The sequence below is a fragment of the Brachycentrus maculatus genome, unplaced genomic scaffold (assembly GCF_059751285.1).
Source record: "Brachycentrus maculatus isolate JH-2025_06_01 unplaced genomic scaffold, ASM5975128v1 h1tg000315l, whole genome shotgun sequence".
Lineage (NCBI taxonomy): Eukaryota > Metazoa > Arthropoda > Insecta > Trichoptera > Brachycentridae > Brachycentrus > Brachycentrus maculatus.
This window is the reverse complement of record NW_028281064.1, coordinates 233,027-252,908: the sequence shown is the minus strand read 5'-3', so window position 1 is coordinate 252,908 and position 19,882 is coordinate 233,027. Positions and strand designations below refer to the sequence as shown.

At 39.9% G+C, this 19,882-nt stretch overlaps 1 protein-coding gene across 11 annotated transcripts in view; it reads left to right on the top strand.

Moving 5' to 3' along the window:
* The window catches only part of Kdm3 (Lysine demethylase 3), a 329,361-nt gene extending 309,479 nt beyond the window's left edge, over window positions 1–19,882 (top strand). For 6 of the 11 annotated variants that reach the window (XM_088268253.1, XM_088268256.1, XM_088268262.1 and 3 more), the window contains 8 exons: window positions 9,067–9,325; window positions 10,650–10,811; window positions 10,897–13,092; window positions 13,516–13,660; window positions 14,516–14,646; window positions 16,277–16,570; window positions 17,086–17,601; window positions 17,767–19,882. In XM_088268253.1, coding sequence (XP_088124379.1) covers window positions 9,067–9,325; window positions 10,650–10,811; window positions 10,897–13,092; window positions 13,516–13,660; window positions 14,516–14,646; window positions 16,277–16,570; window positions 17,086–17,601; window positions 17,767–18,873 — 4,810 coding nt within the window. In that variant the 3' untranslated portion in view covers window positions 18,874–19,882. The remainder of the gene's footprint in view (window positions 1–9,066; window positions 9,326–10,649; window positions 10,812–10,896; window positions 13,093–13,515; window positions 13,661–14,515; window positions 14,647–16,276; window positions 16,571–17,085; window positions 17,602–17,766) is intronic. The other 5 variants (XM_088268255.1, XM_088268264.1, XM_088268259.1 and 2 more) reach the window with 1 other exon arrangement.

The following is a 19,882-nucleotide window of genomic DNA, read 5'->3' as shown; positions in this document are numbered from 1 at the left end:
CTCATTAGAGAATACTTTATTTGAGAATTTAATTGTTTTATAAAGCTGTTTTTTATTAGTAGTTTTGTCGTTTTTCTTTATGTGGATATATTGATTAGAAAAAATAAATATTATTATTTTCCTTATTTTAATAATGGCAAAGTTTTACATTTAAAGTATAAACATATGTATCTCGTATACGTATTACTATTTTGATAGTTTATTTACCTTCACCTTTAAGGAAGTGTAATCTCGGTTAGGGCGCTAAAGTAGATTTTTGCCAATGTTTTGGTGATGTTAATGAATCAAAAACATCTAAGGCGGTCTAATCCAGTATTATGTGTATTAATCTAATTACCAGTAAGCACAATGTATTATACCTACGGTTGGTCGCGTTGCGAGTTAGTTGTGTAGCGCAGACACGCAATATTCCCGTAGAATATAGAATAATAACATATAAGTAACATGCGCACGCGGTCAATGGTCCACCCACGTCTCGATGTAAGTTTATTTGGCCTCATTTGATTTACGGGCCCAACGACCTTTATTTCGCTCGCCAAACAATAAACACACTTCGCTGAAAATTCTCCACTTTTTCCAACAATGGCTCTTCGCGCACGTAACGCCCGTATTTTTATAAATAAGTTTACAGTAAAATCGAAACATCACACGAAATTAAAACCCTTATTTGCGTGATTTATAACGATCATTTTTGCGTTCAAATCCCCTAGCTTCAGCAATATCATATTGTAATAAAATTGTATTAAACTTTAGCATGTTAGTATTTCGGTTAAACACAGGCTATGCCTAAAGAGCCAAAATGCAGATAAAGTATATGGACATGGATATTTTTAAGAAATAAATAAAAATATGTTTTAACCAGCATATTATTACTCGCATGGTATTCAAATGGTATGTAAAATACTGCCAACTGTTTAACACGTGAGACGGTAATAGTGTGGATATTTGCTCAGTACATTCTGATTTTTTCGGTTTTTTATTTTACTATTTATATTTAAGAAATACATAAATAAATTTTAATGTGTTTTAACCAGCATATTATTACCCGCATGGTATTCAAATGGTATGTAAAATACTGCCAACTGTTTAACACGTGAGACGGTAATAGTGTGGACATTTTCTCAGTACATTATGATTTTTTCTGTTTTTATTTTATTATTTTTTAGTTTATTTTATATGGAGTGATATGTGAGGTGATAATCACAATAATAGCGCCTCACAAAGTATCCTATTATTTTGTTTTATCATTAAGTATCTCGAGTATGTTTCGTATCATTATTTTAATATAACAACCTATGTGGGGTTACCAAGGTTACATCTCATACCTAGAGCAATTCCGAAATACTAGAGCTATTCGATAAACCGAAATTACTCATTTCCCCGTTCAATACATAGTTACGTTACCTTTCAGTACATTTTTATTTGTTATGTTTTTCTACCATTCATTTACTCAAAAAAGTTGGTAATAATTTAGTTGTCTACCTTAAATTTAAGAAACTTCATTTCAATACAAAAACATCACAAATCTTTGTGATTTTTATTCAGATAAGTTGTAAATATTACTGTGTCGAGTCGGGAAATTAAATATATACTAAATTCATGACATAATTCAATTGTTTCGTGTAAGTTATATCTCATTTTTAAGTTTAATACGGTGTTTGCGGAAATGACGCGGAATGCATCCAAACACGTGTCACAAAAGATTTTAAGAAATAATGGTATTTACTAAGTAAAACTTAAATTAAAAATGGATAGATTTTACCACAAAGTGACTGCCAAATCAATTAATGAAATGTTTGAAAATAAAGTTTGAGAAAATGTGTATGTAACATTATTTTATTAAGTATCTATTTGTGTTGATATTAATTTAACCAGTTTTACAAGCTTTTAAGTTGCATTAAGATAATCTAATGAAATTAATATTTTTCGTGTAAAATCACCTTTTTAATTTTAATATTCAGTAAAATTTGTTTTCCAAGCTAATATAATGTTTTATGTATTCACTTCTTCGAATTTTTGGAATTGTACTTGGCTTATTATTTATTCTTCAAACCGTATATGGATCGGAACTTCGATTACAAACGTGTCAACTTTAATAACTTCGTTAAAAAAGGGATATTCATTCATTTTTCTCTCGGTACGGAACATTTATGTCCGACTCTCGACAATACGGACTGACGACCGGTCGTTAGAGCGTACTAGCGGTAGTAACGAGTTATAACGCCAGCCCTACATATTATTATTAATCATTTTCAACTGGTTGCGGAAAGACAATTGCGGGAAGCCATTATTTGTTATTATGGTTCAACGGTATCGTGAATTTTCAGCTCGTTTTGATGGAGCATTTTATTTGTTGCGTTTCTGTTAATAATTGATAAAATTGAATAACATTTCATTACTAAGTAGTTCTCGGTCAGAGTCGCGGTAATTACTGATAACACGAATCGCTGATAAATGCGGTTTTTCATCCGATATTCACTCTATTAAAGTTATATGCGTCACCATAATATTTGCTAGTACGACATACATAATGACGGTGAATACCTTTCCTGCCGAATATATTTAATATTTATGAAGAATATTCGTGTTCTTGGAAAAATCCGCAACATTTTGTCCATTCATCATCTTTGAAATATTTGCAATTTTGTACAATGAGCTGAATTTAAAACAAATTACTTAGAATGCAAGAGAATCATAAATTTTAAATGGGTTTGCGCATATTTCTGTTTTATTAATCGCGCTGACAGCTCACACTCCAAAAACGTAAGTGTATGTGTGATATTTTAAGAATAAGTGGTGTTTTTTTATGCCCGCTTGTAATATGATCAAGTCTAGATAAGAGCGTATATAGACATAATATTTATTGTAATATAATCGGTTTGAAAAGTTGCATCGGAGAACCGGTTATTCTGGTCTTGCAACCGGAGTTTCTCTGAACATTGTTGGCCTTTATTTTCATCTTATTTCAATACACGCCTACTTAGTGCTCTCGCAATAAAGACAGTTTACTGTACTAAAGGCATGCCGCCAATTGAGTTTGGAGGGCGATTTCGCCAATTCATTATCGATTTTTTTTGTTTATCTAAAACAATTTACAAGTTCTTGCCTCTTGCACTATTATTTCACGCTTCATTGTGTCGAGACTTTTTATATAATCTGAGAACAATATATAACGCAAATCCGATCAAGGTTAACCTTGTAAAACTCATTAGTCACGATGTATTACTTTATATAATTCGCGATGCGTTTTATTTATTTATAATAATTTTTCTTTTGTTGCGGTAAGGCTTTGTTTTCTACGAAACGATTTCGAACGTATGTTGTCATCGTAGTATTCATTACGCGCGTCCTTATTCAATACCCATTGTTTATTACCTTCGAAGTCATCAGACACCATATTGACCTTGCGCTATCGCTGCCGAATTCATACCGAGGAAATTCCTCCGTAGAGAATGAGTTCTCAAGTAATCGTAATCCTTCGCTGTACGTTATTCGATATTCCGTGCGAGTCATTTATTGGCTCTTCGCAGTCTCGAGTCGAGACGCTCGCCGTGAAATCGGATCGCGTGTTCCGTCCGCTCCTTGTCGCAGCTGTGCCGTTATAGGTTCACGCACGCCATTCTTCCTACACAATAAGTGCTCGGTACATTTACCTGTATGAAACCACCATACGTAGAACTCTATACTCCATGCGCTACACCCTACACGGCCGTCTGGGGTCTCGTGGCGTGTTTATCCCATTTGTATTGTAATGAATCCAACCTTTGCAAATAAACAATATAAGCGGCGCCATTGTTGAGTCTTTTTGTCCCGCAACCTTTTTTAAGCCCATTACAAATACATACAGTACGCGATAAAAAGGAAACCTCTTCAAAACTTTTATTGTACGCTTACATATTTTACTTTAAATGGGTCAATCAACTATTTGTTTTGAATTCTTTCTCTTGTGTGAAGGCTACATTGGTTTTTGAATATTTTTTATTTCATTATCAACCGTTTTCATTTACATATGTATGTAATAATATTTACGTGGAAAAGGATTATGTAATTTCAGTTAATAGCTACAGATTTTTTATGGGTCTTCAGAACAAAACAATAATCGTTATTTTTATATTATTATAAAATAAAACTAGTATAAACATTAATTTCACTAATGATTTGTCATTGGCGCTTTAAAACTTCGTAATACAATATATGCGAATTATTTAGTTTAAAATTAAAGTAATAATTTAGTTTACTAATCAAGGTAATACTTTTAGTTTAGTGAAATAATTCACGAGTGCTGATTTTTTTACACTATTTTTCAAATGAATCACAATGTACTTATCCAACCATTGAATTTCGATATAATTACATATAATCAAGTTTTATGTTTTTGTAAATGTAATCTACGTCCATATATATAATCTACATTTTAATGTCAGTAATTACCATGTCCTTATTTAGGTACCTACACACAGCAGAACCTAAGTAATATTTTCTGACTTAGAAATTGACTTATTTTTTTATATATATTTTTTTATAATCCTTATCCGCACCTAATGGTGCATAGGGCACTGCATCAAATTGACGCAGTGTTATCTTGATCATTACTTACACGAAGGCAAGGTGATCACTCTTGCGCTTCATGAACCAGTCCAGGGTAGTATTAAATAAATATTATAGTGTTAAATCACTAATATTTATTTTCGCCTCCCCCCCTGGGAATCGAACCCGGGATCTCCAGCACGGTAGCTAAACACGCTGACCATTACACCACGGAGGCGGACAAATTATTACTTATTTATTTTATTTTTGAAATATAATTTTGCTTTTTATTATGGTGTTTAATTTTATTTATTGTTTCGGCATTAACTTTGTGGTAAGACATGTTACAATGATTAAAGAAAACACTTCGTTTTTTACCACTTGAGTTTTATTATAGACTACATGTTTCAGAAGTTAAACTTCCATCATTCAGGTCTGTATAATAACTTATTAGTTATTATACAGACCTGAATGATGGAAGTTTAACTTCTGAAACATGTCGTCTATAATAAAACTCAAGTGGTAAAAAACGAAGTGTTTTCTTTAATCATGGTGGTGTTTTTATCATAAACTAACGTTCATTCCCTGGTTTAACAATAGTAATTGGAGTATTATTTCGCAATTAGTAATTTCGACTCGGAATTATCTGTAATATCAATCATTACAATCAATATATGTATTTTGAATTAGACACGAGTTAAATTTGTTAACCGCAAACGGTCGAGTGTGCGAATGTTCGACGTAAGAGGTCTGCGGTAGGATAGTAGGTACACATGCTTGAATAATTCCATGATAAGGTACAGGAAATGGAATCAGAATTCATCGGAAAGTAATGCTAACTCACTAACCATCACACCGCTTCTCCGCAGGGGTGGGGAGAGAGAACAGAACGCCACACCACTCTGTCTTTGCAAACATTCTTCGCCTCTTCCACGTTCATGCATCTCATGATTATTTCGACTCCTAACCTGATCGCTTTCGAGTACTTGACATACCCGACGTGCCAAGTATTTCTCGGTCTTCCTCTGCTACCTTTTCCAACTACATTCACCTCATAAATTTGTTTTACCGCTCTTTCCTCACTCATTCGTTCCTTATGTCCAAACCATCTCGACACGCCTTTTATCGATAATGCTTATCTCAGCTTTGCATTATTTCCTTATTTCATCATTCGTACATCTTTTTGCCGCACATTCGTCCGAGAGATCGCACTTCGACTACATTCAGTCTGCTTTCATCCTTGTTTTGCCAACTCCGTGCTTCACTCCCATACACAAGGATTACGTTGCGCACTGCCAGTCTAGCTTTTGAGGAAAGGTTTTAATCAATTAATGCTAAATTCAATTTGTTAAAGTAAAATAAATAATAATTATGTTTAGTCGATCCAATACGATCGCTTTCTCCGGCTGGCCCACTAAGCTGTAACAGCTCGTTACGGTAAAACGGCCGCATTATCGATCTCTCTCACTTACGTCACATTACCGCACAATATACGGCTATTTTACAATCACGCATTCACCTCAAATAACTTTTTGTTTTTATCGTTGTATTTTAATGTGAATTTAATCGTACTTTTGGAACAATATGTTTTTTAGTACTTCGATAATTTTTTTGTTCCGATTTTTTTATTTCAAAAGGAGTTATCGTTTCCTTAGCGCGAAAACGTACTTCTGTATTTATCTTTTGGAGAAAAAGTTTTAATGGAAACCAAGTGAAGTTAGTGTGTAGGTATCGAAATAATCAAAGTAATCTCACTTATCTAAGAAATAACTATTGAAAAGAAAATATATGATTTCAATCATTAACAAATTATAAACATGTAAAATGAGACCATCACTGTAAGTAGCTGAATGTGCTCATTTTGAAAATTCACTCATAATGACAATTTAAAAATCTACTGATATTTTTTTGTGGGTTTATTTTATTACTTTTACTAGGGTCATAAAAACAATGTTTCAATTTGATTTTTATTCACTTATTTAAAAAAATCTCTGTTATTGCTTCTACAAAGTTTTTAAATGTTGTTTCTTTCACTTGTCATCGAACACCGGTTACAGTTATTTTACACTGTATAATCCCATCCACCTAGTAGTTAGGTTACCATTCCAAGGGAGTTAATTGAACGTTTTGTGATTTTTGACTTTTGTAATTCAATATCCTTCATTTTGGACTGGCACTAGAAACAAAAATAAAATTAACAACCTTGTTTTTATGCAGTCTACAACTAATACAACATTGCATACACCCAATTCAATGTGTGACTGACCTTAATTATGGGTGTGCAGATAACGGTATATTATATAGATATTGGGTAATAATGGGTATAGATAAGGAATGAAGAGGTACAATTTCAATCAGATGACAAATCGCTCACTCCTTTCAACAAGGTCAAATATCAAAAATCGACAATTTTCAGTTGTGCATGTTTTCGGAATGCCCAGATAATTTATTATATCCTAACAAAAGCGGTATATTTTAAACTTAATATATACCCTCTACAGGGCAGAAATTGTTGTTTTTGAATTTTGAAGAAAAGGTATTGTTTAATTATTTTTTTAAAAATATTACTAAATGTTTTTCAAACGGAGAAAAAACATTCAGGTTTTACCTAAAAAGATCTGTTGCATGATAAAAAGTTCAATTAGTGGCTTGATATTTATTTTTAATACATTTTAATATATTTTATAACTTTAAAAACGATCACCTGAAAAATCAAGTTTTTTGATATATGGCATTGTTGGAAGGAGTGAGCGAAATGTTATGTGAATGGTTAACACATTATAGAAATTAATAACTGAGTTGGCAAGACAAAAGCAAACAGGTCTAAATCAATAAATATTGTGGATAATTTCTATCTGTGTTCATCCAAGTGCTTTAGTTAATCTCATTTGTTTTTTAAATTAGATTTATCAAATAAACTCAAATAAAATGCTTTTCTCTGATTCCTAAATTCATTATTAAAATTTTATGCTATATTTTTGAATTGATAGTTTGGATCCTGTAATTATCAACCTAATTAAAATGACAAAAGTAAATAACTTGATAAAATGTATTAATTAATAGATTATTGCAATGCGTTATGAATTACATGAGATATCATTTTTACCATTTTTCTTCTTATGGTCACTATTGGTAGTTCCTCCTCCACCTCGATGAGAACCTTATGACAAGTGTTGTTAAGTTCTTTGTTACTCCAACTTGTAACTGAATTGTTTTTTTTTTTTTATTTATTTCTTAAGTTAGCTTATATTAAAACTAATATAAACTATAATATACATTTACATCATCTTTATATATTTACATTTCCTTACAGTAACTTAGACATTTATTTTTAAATTCTTTCATACATTTTTCATTCTTCATACATTCAGGCATCTCATCATACATTTTTAAACCTTTATACATCAAGCAATTTTGCGACTCAGCTCTTTTCAATAACGGCCACGAATTGTTTTACAGTTGAATATGTAAAGACAAGTATTGTTTGTTATATTTTCCTCTATTCGTAAAGCAATGACTTTTTTTTTAAGCCCACTACTGTTTATCTTGTGTGTTTTCCTGTTTATGTGTACTAGACTTTACTTATGGCTCGAGTGGAATTTAGGATTTCAGTTATAAAGATTCTCGGCCCACGCTGCCGTTCTGTCGATTCTTTGATTCTAATTCTTCCAATTTCACTTATTTCTACTCAGTCCAATAATAATAATAATAATAATAATTTTGGATAATTTATATTGCGACTTTTTCGTAAAATTCTACCTCAAGGGCGCTTACACAGACGTGGATTATGATATGAAAATAATAATGATAGACATAAAATATATATACAGTGAAACCTCTATCTATCGTTCCTCGAATAATCGTTTTCCCGGATGTGTCGTTTATTTCTTCTACTCCGAATTCATTTCATACAAAAATAGATCGCATCGATCGTTTCTATCCTCCATGTTACCGCATTCATCGTTTGAATTATGCTACATATTTGATATAATTTGTCTGTTTTTTTGCTTCTTTTTTTTTATTTTCTGAATTTTGTTACATTTGACGACAATATTTCAACGTGTGGGATGCAGACTATCGAAAGCTTGTGTGATGGATACAGCAGAAGAGGTCTGAAGATCTTTGGGTTTTGTTCAACTTTGTTTTTTTTTTTTTTTAATACATTTATACATCTAAAACTTGTATTCTTGAAATTTCCACCTACTAATGGTTATGCAGATCGGGAGGACGGTATCTTTATTCGATCGTATCTCCTTGTGTATTGATCCCGCGTTCATTGTTTATTTCATTAGGTCCCTTTAAAAACGATACATAGAGGTTTCACTGTATTAGAGAAAAATGTTGACAATCCGCTGAGTTTGAAGGGGAAAAGTGAAGTCGCTGTATTATTGCGCCTTCTTTTCGGTCTTCTTGGGCTGGAGCATGGCCAAGATGTTGGGCAGGCCCCCTCTCAGTCATGTCTCTTGTTTGACTTCCATTGCATCTATTTGATATCTTTTACTCTCTTTTCGGTTATTTTAACACTGTGTTCTTTTACAGGGAAAGACAAGAACATCAGGAGCTACAAAACCAACACATGAAAGAGCGAGAAAGACTGGACAAGGAGAGAGAAAGGGAGAGGGAGAGGCTGGAGAGAGACCAGCAGGAGAAGGAGAGGCAAGAGATGGCTGTACACAAGCACTTTGAAGACTCACTAAGGCTCAGGGAGAGGGTGGACAGAGACCAGCAAGAGAAGGAGAGACAAGAGATGGCTGTACATAAACACTTTGAAGACTCACTAAGACTCGCTAAGCAGAAGGTGATTATTACTCTCATTCATTCATTTACAACTCTTAACGAAAATATTAGTGTAAAAACTAATAAGCGCTTTAGCGGCCTTTCTCAAGTTTTGACAAAAAATAAGAGGTTGGGGCCATAAATTTTCATATAATTTGTGAAACAATTTTTATTTTTCGATATAATCTCTCTAGCTTCCGTACATTTATTATTATCAATTAATATTTTTTACCCTTTGTACATACATTTTCTATAACTTTCTCAACTTAGTTCATAAAACAAACTAAAAAATCGTTTGCAAGAGGAGGTCTGTCAAAAAGCCTAGATGCTTCTGTATCATCCCTGGGAAGGCGGTGGGACAGCTTTCAATATATACCCTTTGTAAAAGTAATCAAAAGTTTATCCATCCAAATTTTCTATTACAGCTGCTTGAAACTGACTACCATCCTCAAACAGCATTCCCTAGAGTCTTTTCTTTTTAAATAAGAAAATAATAATAATCGCCAGGAGCCATGTCCGGACTATATGGTTAATGCTCCTATTCTTAAAAGCCACATTCGCATGGTAGCTTGCAAAATGGCGGCATAATGCATTGGCGCATTGTCGTGCAATGATCAAACCAAACACCTTTTGTCAATTTAAAAAAATATTAATTCCAGATAAACTTGTTTTTACTGCATGTTATTTATACCAGAGGGTGCTTCTGCTATCCCTAGTTTCAACACATGGCCATCCATCTTGCGACAATCTACTTATTAGTTTATTTTATTTAAGCTAGTGGCAATTTGTGCTTCTTCATTTAAAATTCACAATGATAAAAAAGATAAATTCTGTAAACATAAATATCTGTTCATAATTGAGTATTTATCTTCAGTATAAGTGTAAATTAATGATCAAAGGGTTATTTTTAGCGTAAAATAAACTAACAATAATAATTGTACTAAATAACCTGAGAGTATGTGAGTATTAACACAACAAAATGTATGCCAAAGGTCAAAGCAAAATCACAACATTGTGATATGATTATTAGCCTTAAAGATTGCCTGCATTATGGCTAGAGGCAGAGGTGTGCATTCTATATGGGCATTCTAGATTACTCGCGTTCCATATAGAAACACGACCAGAGCCTACTATGCCTTATCCTTACCCAACCCTACTGCCTACCCTCATTAAAAACTGTGCACACCACTGACTATAGGATGTAGAAGTATCGCTACCAAAATATAGATAATATGTACATATTTATCATTAGCAGATAGCTCCGAAAGTGCCGGATCAATTATAGGTATATTTAAGTTCTACTCGTACAGTTGACGTTTCAAATAAAATGATTGTTTTATTTTCAGTCGGCATGGAGTTTACTAAATAGTCTGGTTCCTTCTCAGGGCCGGGGGCCACCCACCCCGGCGCACCCGCCCCACCACGCCCCGCCCCCCCAGGCGGGCCCCGATCGCCTGCGCCGCGGGCAGGAAATGAGGGAGAGAAATTATTACTCGCAACAACCTCCCGTAAGTCGAGGATTGTGTAAACATATGAACATTTTTTATTTATCCTCTTTCGAAACGTTCGCTCATCTTTGGTTTTATTTTGCAGGCTCAAAGAGCACCCAGTGTTCCTAGTAAAGTACATTATCCCGCGCCGGAACATACGAGACTTTCGTTAAACCGGAAACTGGTGGAAAAACCCCAAGTGCACGTGAGCCTCCCTAAGGGAGAACCCAACTTTAATATATATAATTTTAAGGGCTACCACCACCCCTCCGGCTTTATTAATCACGACAGTAAACAAAAGTCCGAACATTTAAAACAAGTTCAAACTCACGGGAATATAACAGTGACTAAAGGCCTCAGTGTACATCAGGAGAGGGAGCGTGACAGGGACAACTCCCTACCAACCCCCCCTCCCCTGATGAGTGAAATGAAGAACTCGGTTATAGTGAAAAATGAAGGAAAAATACCTCAACATCACCTGGAAGTCAAGGTCCATCCCGCGCACTCTCCCAAGCTGCAGGGCGGGGAGATGGGTCCCTACCCGGGCTCCCAGGGGGGCGCCTACAGGGGCATGCCCTCCCCGCGCCGCACGCCGCCCGCCCCCGCGCGCGCGCCGCTCTACTACCCCGGGGGCCCCGCTCCCGCCACGCTCAGCAAGCCCAAGGTGTCCAGCCCCGCGCCCCCGCACATATACGGCAAGCCCAACGCCGGCATCACCAGCGGCACCCCCGTCTGCCGCTCGCAGGAGCCTCCGCCGGCCGCCGAGCCCGTCCCGCTGTCCACGCGCGCCCCCTACGGGGCCCTGCGCCACCCGCCGCCCGCGCACTCCCGCGAGCCCCGCCCACCGCAGCAGCGCCCCGCGCCGCCCTCTGCGCACCCCGCGCACCCTGCGCATCCCGCGCCCCTCTCCTACCAGACGCAGCCCCTGGATCTCGGCATCTCCTCCGAGCGGGACGACGGCGGCCGCTCGCCCAAGCGGAGGGGCGCGCCCGCGCAACCTCTCTTCGACGGCTGCGGGCCCGACGGCAAGAAGAGGAGGCTGGAGCCCACCGGTCCCCCCTTCCCCATGGAGGCCATACAGCAGTACCCCCCCGCCTCCGCCTCCCCCCTGCTGTCCCGCGTGAGCGAGCCCACCCCCCTCATCGCCAGCGCCGCCACGACCATCACCACCATGGTCAACACAGCGGCCTACTGCACCTCGCCTGCGCCCCGCACACAGACCGACTCCCCCGTGCGGATACCTTCGGCCGACGGAGCCGTCCGCCCGCCCAGCGCCCCCCGGCCTCCGGAGCGTGTCGAGCCGGAGGCGCAGCCCTCGGGGGCCCCGTGCCCCTCCCCGGTGCCCCCGGTGACTCCGGCTAAGGCACCCACGCCGCCCGCCGCCGGCAGCCCCAAGGAGAGCGGGGCGCCAGTGCGCCACCTCAAGAAGGCGTGGCTGCAGCGCCACGAGACGGCCCCCGAGGCGGACAAGGAGGCGGCCCCGCCGGCGGTGACGGCACCTCCCCCCGCTCCCGCCCCCGCCCTCCCCGCCGTGGCGCTCTCCCTGCCCTACAGTGTGGGCTCTTCTATGGCTGTAAATAGTATTATTAGAACTAAACCGCTCAAAGTGGCCAGAAAGTCTCTAAAAGAAACTAACGGCCACGCGGAAGATTCCCGGAAAGGGGAAGACAGCTCCAGTTCCGACCAGGAAAGTGGCGCCAAGAATCAGCCCAAAAGGAAACCCCCCAAAGTGAAGAGAAAAAAAGGAGCCACGCTGCGCAAGACGTCCATAGCGGATGAAGCCAAGAAGAAGAAAAGCTCCATGATGGAGAGCGGTAGCGATAGTGAAAAGGAGAAAGATACGAATAGCGACAAGGACTCGGATTCCGGCGCCAGCTTGAACCACTCGATCCCCGCCAAGCGGACCGCCAACGGCGGGAACGGAGCCGCCAAAGAGTCCAAGGAGAAGGAGCCCAGGAAGAGAGGGAGGCGGCCCAAATCGTCCAAAAGCGACAAGAACACGGACGACGAACCTGTCAGAAACAAGAAATCCAAAGATGACCCTCCGAATCCGCCGTTCCGGAAACCTCCCGTGAGTCAGCTGAAGAAGACGGGGGAGTCCTTTCTGCAGGACGGAGCGTGCTGCGACGTAGCCCCCAAGCTGGCCAAGTGCCGCGAGTGTCGCTGGACCCCGCACCAGAGGTCCAAGAACATGCCCAATATCTTCTGCCGCTTCTACGCCTTCCGCCGCCTCCGCTACACCAAGAACGGCCAGCTCGCCATTGCCGGCTTCTCTGATCCAAACAAAGATCCCACAGAGGTGAGTTGCACTCTCAAACTCCTTCAATTTACAGCTCAATTTCAAACTCAATACTTTGAATACATTCGGATAACTTTAAAAAAAAACAGCAACGCTAAGAGCTCGATGTATCTTCCAGTGCAATTTTTTTTTAGAATACTATTGTAATTTAACTTTTTTAAGAATATATATTGAAAAATATTTTTATATATTTTTTATAACTTTCTCACCTTAATAATTATTTTCTTTTCAATACAAAAACACTCTTTTTTGAGCAAAAAATTCAAATACGTCAAATGCTATCTGGGTTTAAAGAAAATTGAGTTCCGATTTATCATATATTTAATCTTAATGAATATTTCCTTTCACTTATTGATTTGTATTATTGACTAATTGACTCTTTAATGACCAGAAAATGAAACAAATGCTCCGTTCAATTTCCAGGAGGATAGAAAGCTCTGGCTGCAAGCATCCGGTGAAAGTGAATTAGACATTGAAATGAGTTGTTTTCTGCTGAGGCAAGTTGGAGACCAGTTCTGCGACCTGCTGCAGCAAGAGAACGAAGCCAAAAGCCACAATTTAAATGAAGGTAAATATTTAAAAATTCCAAACAATTTTTTAAAATTTTTAATGTATGTTTTACCTAGTAAATGCCACTACTTCTTAAAATCTATTGTGACGAGTGTTTTGATGCATTCCGTATCATTTTCAAACACCGTATAAGAAGCTAAGTCTTAATTTTTGAAATAAAAAATAATAAAATTTAGATAAATAAAAATTAGAAACAGCTCCTGCCCCCTCTTCAACCTTCAACGTCCCAAGGACACAACTCTAAAATTTAGACTTACCTTCACAAAAATGAAATAAGTGTTTGAAAACGATGCGGAGTGAATCGTGTATTTAAATACGAAATTGTGGTATTTAATATGTATAACCTAAATTAAAAATGGATAGGTTTTACTACAAAGTGACTGGGGGAATTAATTAGTGAAATTTTTTGTTTTGGCGTTTAATTTTTAGAACTCCATTGTAATTTATATATTAAATATTAAAATTGAACACTACTTTTTAGAGTCTACTAAATTGTATTTTATTACTAAAAACACTACAGTAGTTTGAAAATGTCATAATAAGGCGAAACAATTGTCCCAAATTTTTATTTTTTGTGTTTTTATTAATAAAATACAATTTAGTGGACTAAAAATCAGTGCTTGGTTTTAATATTTAATACATATATAATTTTTTTATTGTTGGAACAAACGTTACCTGAGTATAATAACAACACTTGTATTTCTTGAAATTACATTTGTCAGTTACACAGTTAAAAGAATAATAATAATAGTGATGTATGTAATTAGTCTATTTGCAATTAAATCTAGTTTTTAGTTGTATTATGATAGGATTAGTGAATATTCTGTATTAATAATGGAATCAATTGTTTCAGATAAAACAATAGCATGGAAAAGAGTGGTGCAAGGTGTTAGAGAAATGTGCGATGTCTGTGAAACCACATTATTCAACTTTCACTGGGCTTGCGGCAAGTGCGGCTTCGTAGTGTGTCTCGATTGCTACAAGGTATGTAATGAACTATAGCCCTCTACATACCTTTATCTGTTAATTGTGTCGCCTACTTTAAAAATCCGCCAGATCCAATTTTATAAGATTTTAAAATAAATAATCAGAATGCCAATTGTGGGCTTTGTTGTTTGAAATATTTAAATGTGCTGCTAAAACATACTTAAAAACAGTGGTATTTCAAATTCCGCTATATTCATGGAACTTGCTTTCTGACCCATATCGGCCAATCAGAGAGCGGGGATAGGTCAAAAATTAAGATGACGTCGGGAACATTCTAAAAAAATTCTCTATTTCATAATATTTTTATCTAAAGACAGACAAATCTTTTAAACATAATTGTTACCCGGAGAATTTTGCTTTTTTTTTGTAAAATCGACTTACATGGATCTGGCGGATTTTGAAAGTAAGCGACACAATTACACTGGCCAACAATTTACAGCTTTTATTTTGTAACTGGCATGAAAATACCTGATCTTTGCACTTTGCATAGCTGAATTAAAAAACGAAAGCAAAAAAAATGTAGCATGTCAGATGATTTAGTTATGGATATTGATATATTATAGTTATTATAATATTGACTAAAGCTTATCTTATTATTTATGTATAAATATATATAAACATATAATGCTATCATATTCAATATTAATAAGTTAATATATTTCCACTGTTACTCCATAATTATCAATACTTTTTTTGAATCCCTTAGACCTTAGACTAAAGCATGTCTAGATACCAACCACTATTACGGCTTCAACGAATGGGGTCCATACAAACAATAATATGACTGTAACATCAAAATTTGACTTGATACAAGCTTGTCACCATATAGATAAAATGGTGCTATATAATTAATTAAAATTTATTATTACTGTGTGGAATTTAGCACAAAATAAGAGATTCCAATCCAATTTTTTTAGTATTATTATTACGATAAAAGAGAGAATGTGAAGAAGTGTTTTAAGATAAAAATATGGAACTCTGGTCATATACGGAGCATACAACTTGTCATCGGCTAGTTTAAATTATGATTTTGTTATATGTCTCATACCACCACTGTTTTGTATAGTTCACCTCCGTAGTAAGGCGATAAGCACATTTGATTAGCATGCTAGAGGTCCCAGGTTCGATTCCCAAGGGGTTCAAAATAAATGATTACTGTTGTCATGACTGAAATGGCAAGACAAGGTTGTGTGGAAAATAATTTTGTTCTATAATTTGTCTAAAACGTTGTTCAAAAAAATGTGCATAAATAATGTAATCAAACAGCCAATACCCATGGGATGAGCTAAGTAATACATATAATCTCAAGTATTACTTATTCTTATATATATACATATTTAGAGAAAAAAATTTAAATATGTAATTATTGTTTACAAAAATACTTTGATTTCATACTACATATTTCTAAGAGGGTCATTTTAAAAATAGGTATCAAATTGTAGTAGAGTGGATTCGAACCCAGAAAAGAAATATGTACATTGGCGGGCTTATTGCTAAAAAGCAATATCTTCCAACTAACCATGGCCTGTGTGTGGGTATACAATATAATTTAGGTCATAGTAAAGGGTATAAAGGGTATAGGTATTAAAGCATAAATTTATTAATAATGTTTGTTGTTTGTGTGTAGTCTCGCACGGGGGGCGTGTCTCCCGTGGGCGGTGGCGCGGCGGCAGCCCGGGAGCGCGACGCGCACGGCTGGCTGGCGTGCACCTCGCGCGCGCCTCACGAGCCCGCTCGCCTGCTGCTCACGCAGATCGCAGCCGGGGACGCGCTGGCGCGGGCCGCGCGCCGGCTGCACGCGCAGCGCGCCCTGTGGGGCGTGCCCAGCGCCTGCGACTGCGCCGCGCCCGCGCCCCACCCGCCCGCCCTGCAGCGCGCCTGCCGCCGCATGCTGCGCGACCTCGTGCTCGGGAACATCAAGGTAGGGATACGATACTGAACTAACTAACTAACCATCACGCCCCTTCCGCAGAGGTAGGCAGAGACAATCGAACGCCACACCACTCTGTCTTTGCAAACATTCTTCGCCTCTTCTACATTCATGCATCTCCTTATACATACCCGATGGTTATTACGACTCCTGACCTGGCCGCTTTCATGTATTTGACACACCTGATTGTGCCAAGTTTTCCTCGGTCTTCCTCTGCTTCTTTTTCCAACTACATTCGCCTCATAAATTTGTTTTACTATACTGACCTATATGTATTACAGTGAAACCTCTAACTTTTTAAAGGGACCTATTGAAATACCCCGCCTCCATAGCGTAATGGTCAGCAAGCCTGGCTACCATGCTGTAAGTCCTGGGTTCGATTCCCAGGGAGGTCAAAATAAATATGGGTGATTTTTCTTGCATCAACGGGTGCAGATAATTGTCAGAAGTAGTAGAATCAGTCTCAGCCGACTGTTGAGTGACAGAATATTTGAATTGCCTTCCAGAAAACAACGGAGGAAGGCAAGGAAGCGACGGAAGCTTTGAGTAACGGGTCTCCCAAGAACGGAAACACAGCCGTCAGTTGGCTGGCGGACGTCCACCTGAAGAAGGAGGAGAAGGAGGCCGACGACACCTCGAGCTCTGACTCGGAGGCCGGCGGCAACTTCTCCACCCTCCGCGAGCTGCTCATCCGGCCCAGCGGGGACACCTCCCCCCCCTCCACTAATGGGGCGCGGCCCAAGAAGCCCCGCGTGGACATGCTGGACGACGTGCTGTCCAGCGTGGCGCCTCACAAGCCCGAGGACAAGGACGAGCTGGACGTGAAGACCTTCCAGCTGAAGCACTTTGTGCGGCGCTACAACCGCGGCGCCGCCTCCGGGCGCGACCAGCTGCCCATCCGCATCATGACCAACACCGAGTCCGGCAGCCTCTACCCTGACACCCCGCACTCCTGGCTCTGCGACGGGAAGCTACTGCGCCTGCTCGATCCTGTCCATCCGGGAAATTACAAAATATTCCAGGTTTGTCTACAACTTTTATTTCTTTGAGAATAAACGTGATCTCTAAATTCTATCTGAATTGTAAATTTTTTCCATCACTCTTCCATAGGGACAACTATTCCTACATACAACACACAATTTATGTTTTTTTTTATGTGAAAACATTGATTTTGATTTTTCTTTTAGGATCAATGGAAGCGAGGTCAGCCTGTTATAGTATCAGATGTGCTGAAGCTGATGGACAAGGATCTTTGGACTCCGGAAAGCTTCTCGCGTGATTTTGGAGAAGAGAAAAATGATCTCATCAACTGCATTACCGGCAATATCGTACCCAACCAGCCCATGAAGAAGTTCTGGGACGGGTTTGAGCAAACGAGCAAGCGACTGAAGGACGAGCGCGGAGAGCCCATGCTGCTCAAGCTGAAGGACTGGCCGCCCGGCGAGGACTTTGCGGAGATGATGCCGGCGCGCTTCGCCGACCTCACGCGCGCGCTGCCGCTGCAGGAGTACACGCAGCGCGGCGGGCGGCTCAACCTCGCCTCGCGCCTGCCCGACTGCTTCGTGCGGCCCGACCTCGGGCCCAAGATGTACACGGCGTACGGCTCGGCACTGCACCCGGCCCGCGGCACCACCAACCTGCACCTGGACGTGAGCGACGCCGTCAACGTCATGGTGTACGTGAGCGGGCCCCAGGACGCGGGCGAGCGCGCTACCCGCGAGGCCTTCCGCGCCATCGACGAGGCGGGCTGCGACATCCTGACTAGACGGCGCGTGCGCGAGCGCGGCGAGCTGCCCGGCGCGCTGTGGCACATCTACAGCCCGCGCGACGCCGACAAGATCCGCGACCTGCTCAACAAGGCGGCCATCGAGCGCGGCGCGCACCCGCCGCCGCACCACGACCCCATCCACGACCAGAGCTGCTACCTGGACGCGGCGCTGCGCGAGCGCCTGTACAAGGAGTACGGCGTGGAGGGTTACGCGGTGGCGCAGTGCCGCGGCGACGCCGTGTTCGTGCCGGCGGGAGCGCCGCACCAGGTGCGCAACCTGCACGACTGCATCAAGGTGGCCGAGGACTTTGTGTCGCCTGAGAATGTGTCGCACTGCTTCCACCTCACGCAGCAGTTCCGCGACCTCACCGACACGCACACCAACCACGAGGACAAGCTGCAGATCAAGAACATCATCTACCACGCCGTCAAGGACTCGCTGGACTGCCTGCGGAAGGCGGCCGCGACGGCGGAGGCGGCCGAGCCGGGCGCCGCGCCGCAGCCCGCCGACGCCTCCGCGGATTGACTTATCCGCTTGTGATATTCCTTTAACGATGATAATGTTTAAGCTACTAGTTTCTAGGTTTAGTAACAAAGCTCTCGGTGTTTATTTTTTTGTTTCGCACATTCTGTCTGGAACTAAGTTCCTCGAAGTAAGTTTTTTTTTCGCTGTAAATATTTGGCGACGACTCGTGTCTTATTGTGATACCGTCATTACTATGTAGTGGGCGACCGTATATGGAGCGTGTATGGAGCGCGATATCCTATGTAAATAGCGGGTGTAAATGTGAGTTTAGGGTCGCGTAGTGGTCCCGGCGGTGTACAGCGGTGTCGGGACGCATGCGATGCACGGTTCCTCTTCCTGTCACTATAGTTAGACTAGCCGGCTGCGTGGACGCGTGTCCACTTAGACTAAGTTCTGATTGCGTGTGCAAGTGCATGTTGGATGATTTAGTGCTTAGAATCCCTAATGATAATTGGCAACTGATAAAGATGTAAATTGGTTTTGCAGTATTCTCGATGTTACGCATCTCTGTCCACTCGATACTCCGGTATGTGCTGTTTGGTTGAAAGTGCCAATTGTTGATATAATTTGTCGAGAAGCGAGTGCGTGGGTAGGCGCGCTAGTCTGAATGCTATTTGCTCCATGCCAATGGAAACAAGTCATCGATGAATGGAACTGTGATTTGTTTTAATTTTCCATTTTACTTCTCTTGATCTCAGAAGATGAAACAACAACGATTTGTAAAACATTAAGTGTAATTATTATTTTGCCCACCTTGTAATTTGCATTAGGAGGTGCATTTATGTTATTGTTTAAAGTGGCCACTCTAGTTGTTAGTCCCACAAGACTTGTTATACCAATAACTACATTCTTTATTACTTACTACCTTTTGTACATATTTACTTTTCTTCCTTCCTCTGCATTACTAAATGTGACTATTCATACTTGCCTCCTTTCATTGGGCGAGACAATTTTTTGTACTGTGTATATGTAAGAATATAAGTTGAAATAAAAAAATGTTTATATTAAA